This window comes from Corticium candelabrum, chromosome 4, assembly GCF_963422355.1.
Source record: "Corticium candelabrum chromosome 4, ooCorCand1.1, whole genome shotgun sequence".
Lineage (NCBI taxonomy): Eukaryota > Metazoa > Porifera > Homoscleromorpha > Homosclerophorida > Plakinidae > Corticium > Corticium candelabrum.
In genome coordinates this window covers 3,394,347-3,399,346 of record NC_085088.1, presented here as the reverse complement: position 1 = coordinate 3,399,346, position 5,000 = coordinate 3,394,347, and the positions used below count along the sequence as shown (strand labels likewise).

At 43.2% G+C, this 5,000-nt stretch overlaps 1 protein-coding gene across 1 annotated transcript in view; it reads right to left on the bottom strand.

Moving 5' to 3' along the window:
- Window positions 1-2,979, bottom strand: part of LOC134179088 (uncharacterized) — a 3,424-nt gene extending 445 nt beyond the window's left edge. Inside the window, exons 1-4 of the mRNA XM_062645989.1 lie at window positions 2,879-2,979; window positions 650-1,075; window positions 81-222; window positions 1-13 (exon numbers count right to left, since the gene is read on the bottom strand). The exon at window positions 1-13 is cut by the window's left edge and continues 85 nt beyond it. Coding sequence (XP_062501973.1) covers window positions 1-13; window positions 81-222; window positions 650-1,075; window positions 2,879-2,896 — 599 coding nt within the window. The 5' untranslated portion in view covers window positions 2,897-2,979. The remainder of the gene's footprint in view (window positions 14-80; window positions 223-649; window positions 1,076-2,878) is intronic.
- Window positions 2,980-5,000: the final 2,021 nt, after the last annotated feature.

Below are 5,000 nucleotides of genomic sequence, written 5' to 3'. Positions count from 1 at the left end.
ATCGTAAATCGAACTATACGTAATGAAATAGACGATATAGTGATGAGAGTCATTGGTTCAGAAAAAGTTCGTAAAGTCACCTTTATCTTGTGATGTGCTATCGGTAGTGGCAACAGTTGTTTGATTACTCTTGACCTTTATGTATTTGTTGGCAACAGCGAAAGCAGCTCTGCTTTCGAATACTATTATCTCACCTTCTAGTGAAGGAAGAGTCCAGGAACCCTACATAGACAACACAACAAATATTGATATCTTTATGCTGCTCGGTGACAATGATAATTTTTTAAACAAAACAAATAGACAAAACGACAAAGTATGTATTATTACTATTATTAGTTCTGTACTGCACGTAACTGTAAATTAATATATTTAGACTACATTTTAACATGCACGTGTATTGTTAACCGTACCATATTTGTTTACACAAAGTTGGTATAGCTTTAGGTATTCTAATGGCTTCAATGAAGACGTATAACACGACCTTTTTACCTTTCGTATATTGTTTTCAAATGTCCTCGACTGCATATATTTTAATAATTAAATAAATTTAAGTTGCCATCATTTCAAACATGTAGACATGCATACAGGAAATACATAAACAAACATACACGCCATGCAATCGCGCAAACTAATAATTTTTGCAGCTTACTGTTACTAATAATCGAGTAATCCTGACAGATGATACTCCATCTTCTGATTGTTGACTAATAGCAAAGCGTTTCACATCTTGTGGCGGTACTCTGTGGTTGAAGGAATAAAGATGTGCCTCGTTCACTTTGATGTCATACGTTTCCTCTGTGGTTGTTATAGTGAGCAAAAACTTTTGTTCTGTTTGGAATGGAAATGTATCTGCCTTCTCCTGGTCGCCATACACGCCCTCGATCTTAGAATTAAAAAAGACAGCGTTTACAGCTGATTGAACGCTGATGTGAAGGGCGATTCCGCTGTCGTCTCCTTCTGAAGTAGTAGGCAGATCAATATCAAAGTGGACAGGATCACGTAATATCACACCGTAGACGTAAACGGTTTTTCCTGGAGCGTTGGTGAGATAAGGGCGTGACAATGGCAGACTGATCTGTTGAATAAGAACGTACAGCTTATTAGCAAAATGGAATGTTAGAGGCTGCTGTAGTTGGATGCACAAGAGTTGTCACAAACATATCGTATACAGTTGGTCCTAGTACTCAAACGTTCGCCATAAAACAAATATTTAATAATTTGAAATAATTTATTTTATTTGATGACACAAGCAAGTTCGTAGATACACACGCATCCGTGTGTGCAAATGGCATGTAAAATAATTTGCAATTACATTAAACGTAGTAGTCTGTTAGACTCGCAAGTAGGCAAGTGGAACAAAGAGCACATGCTAAAAGACGTGGAGCGCGCGAGGAGAATGACTGGGTACGAGTCTACTAGTCTTGCGCGCGCGCGTGTGTGTATGTGTGTGTGTGTGTGTGTGTGTGTGTGTGTGTGTGTGTGTGTGTGTGTGTGTGTGTGTGTGTGTGTGTGTGTGTGTGTGTGTGTGTGTCTGGTGAATTGAAAAAAGACACAATTGCAACAGAGGACAAAATCGCCTAAGGTTGAAGGTGTGTGGTGAAGAGAGCTCTAGTCGTTGTCTGCAAGCGTGTGCTGCTGCGAGCTATCAGTACGTATCGTAAGGTATCCAGTAACAGTCTAGAGTATGGACTTTCTTACAAATCTTTTGCACAATCGCAATGGGTGATCGCGTGCTTGCCGGAAGTAAGAAGGCCAGACTATGGGTGCGTTCGAATACTAGTTCCAGTTCTAGAACTGGAACTGCCAGAACTGTTAGAACTGTTGGAACTCTTGCTAGCAAAGGAACGCCTAGAACTGTCAGCAAGTTGAGCATGCGCAAAGGCTCATACTTCCGGTAAGCGTCAATACGATGTAGCATGACGTTTCTACTTCACTCGTTGTAATCTGTTCGAACATCAGCAGTGCTTTCGCATTCGGTTTTTTGGAGCTGCTCGCGCCAAGAAAGTCACTGTAATCAGTCCCAAATGTCGTTCTTCTGGTGTTCGGCAAGCCGATGGTCGTCACAAGTGTTCATTCTAACGAACAAGAAGGTCCACAACGGCCTCAGCATCTGTACCCGTCATTTCACTTCCGCAACCTCCGGGAAATTTTTCATTTAGGGCGTGACAGTTCCAACAATTCCAGCTCGTTAGGCAGAACTGCTAGAACTACCAATCGAACGCTATAGAACTTTACTCCCCCCTACAATTCCAGGTCTAGAACTAGTATTCGAACGCACCGTTATATCTAATGTAATTACAGAGGACAATATGCTATAGTCGTACATGCATGGCTAATTGTTTTGATTGGTCAACTGCAACAACCTGCATGGCAATTGTAAGTCTACAACAGAATGCATGGCATGCAGTTGTAAATCGTAAGGTCAAACTAGCACACATGCCAGGAAACCACACCCCAAATTCCTTCCAACTGTGATTGCTTCATTAATACACTTCAGAAGCTCGTGAGTAGATTTCTAGAATTTTCTAGATCTGGAAATGTGTGTTTACAGCTTCTAAAGAGAGCCGAGGCACACGTTACTTCACGACTTGCCAATGACTTAGCAGCTAGTAATTACATGGGCTGTACGTACAGTACGCCACCGATCGAGGCTCTGAAATGTCCTTACGACGAAAACGTACATCTCCGTCTAGTCTACTACAGGATTGATTGGTGGCCTAGAAGATTAGCACAAGGAAGGTCAAAGGAAGCCTTTGTAGCGGATGCGCTGGCATGACTATAGATCGGCAACGTTGGTCCAGTTTCTGTTTTTACAGACGTACACTAGTACATCTAGGCATGCATCCTAGTCACTAACTTCTAGAGTCTGCAATTTTACCTCACTGTCTTGACTCATTGAAGAATTGCTGGTGCAGACGACCGCTTTCCTGAAGTTGTTAGGATCTCACGTGACTATCGTGAACCAGAGCACACAACGTACGCTAGAGTCAAGGGTCAATCCTCAAGCACTCAAGTAAAAATGTAGCGATCCGACACAACTAGAAATAGAAACAGCATTAGGTAGTCACATCAGCATTCGTCGTAACATTGTTACTGTACTCTATAACTTGCACGAAACTGATCTTTACCTTTCTCTCGGTCATGCAGTTCCAACTGGCTTGATATACGTATCTATCTATAGCGACCTTGCATTTGATTAGCCGTCATGACGTTCGGTTACTTAGCAGGGTGCATGTCTTGGCGCGGAAATGGTAAACACTTTACATGCATGTCTCAGTACGACTCTGTTAGGGCTGGTTCACAATAAGACTCTGGCACCCGTGCGTCGCGTCTGTTGCGTCTGAGCGCGTACAGTGTATAGCGACGATAGGGCGTTAACTAGTGCCACACCCATCTAATTAGGCATGAATGAGTCACCAGATGAAGAAGTCGTCTTGACAAGTTCCCAGATTGGCGTACACTGCTCAGGAGCGTAGCGTGGCATGGGCTAGACCAGAGTACAGCCCATCATTTGTAGGCGTGGTCGTAAAATATTGTACTGTATGTACGAGTGAGGACCAAAGCTGTCTATATATAGTATATGCACCGCGCTCTTTTTCCAGTTTGGATCTGCCACTAATTCTACCATATCAGTCAATTAGGAGTCTATAAAAGTGGGCGTGTTCATAAAATGGTCGTGTCTCGTAGCATCGTGAAGTTTAGCCCCCCATTGTACTCAGTACAAACGTCTGTGAGTCATAGCAAATACGAAATAATTAGAATAAGCAATTTTATGAAAAAGAAGTTTTGAACCCATGCACTTCCGATCGGTCACACCCCCGTGGAAATGACCGGCTAAATACTCGAGCCTAACCCGATCGAGATATGTCTATAGCATCGTGGCTATACTTGTAGCGTTTAATTAATCAAGTTTGTATTCATTAAAGTCTCTGGGCATAAACTTTGGTCCACTACGTGTCACTGTCAGTGTGTGTGTGTGTGTGTGTGTGTGTGTGTGTGTGTGTGTGTGTGTGTGTGTGTGTGTGTGTGTGTGTGTGTGTGTGTGTGTGTGTGTGTGTGTGTGTGTGTGTGTGTGTGTGTGTGTGTGTGTGTGTGTGTGTGTGTGTGTGTGTGTGTGTGTGTGTGTGTGTGTGTGTGGTAGTGAGGTGAAACATCTTTAAACCAGTTGTCTGGAACAGTCGATAACCCAAACTCGTACAACAGTTAATTCACAGCAAGTCTTAATGGCTGCAGTAGCATGCGTACTAGGGCAAGGTCCACTTGTTTAATTAAGGATGTTTCCTTTCACATGCAGGATCACAGTAATTATTTTGGTTGAAGAATATGGGCACCTTTACTCTGCCTCTACTCCGACTGGGACACATGCATGCAGGGAGCTGCAGTTAGGCTCAGCAGCTTCTCACCAGTATCACTATAGGCTAGATTGTAGAAGACTCTTCCTGATAGTAGACCAGTATCTGCACACCTGTCCACTTTGACCATAGAATTACAAAGCAGGACGTTTGATATCAGCGAGCCCATGCAGTATGGCCAAACGATTAGGGCCTAAGGCTATGTATATATACAGAAAAAGCGCAGAAACATTGAAAGTTTTTGTTTACCAACAGGCTGTCACGAGTGGAGAGTGTATGCATAGTATGATACATACAATCGTCCAAGTATGCCAATTACGATAGTAGAAAGACAGCCACACCGCAGAAACTCTGCTGCAGAATTCCGTTGTTGACCGCTTTAAAAACAATGTGGTCGTTTCATTTCGTGACCAAATCATTTTGAAGTTTGATTAGTCTGTATGTTCTACTAGCTATGTGCAGTAGACTCTCCGTTTACACGAGCACGCCGAGCCGAGACGAGCCGAGCCGCGCCAGCCCCTGCCAGCCCAATATTCCAGCCCGCGTTTACACGACACACTGTAGAAGGAAGCCAATGCGAGTCATTAACGTGCGTTAGTTACTTGAGCTCGCGTTAGCTCACGTTTGCAATGGACAGAAGCCACGCTT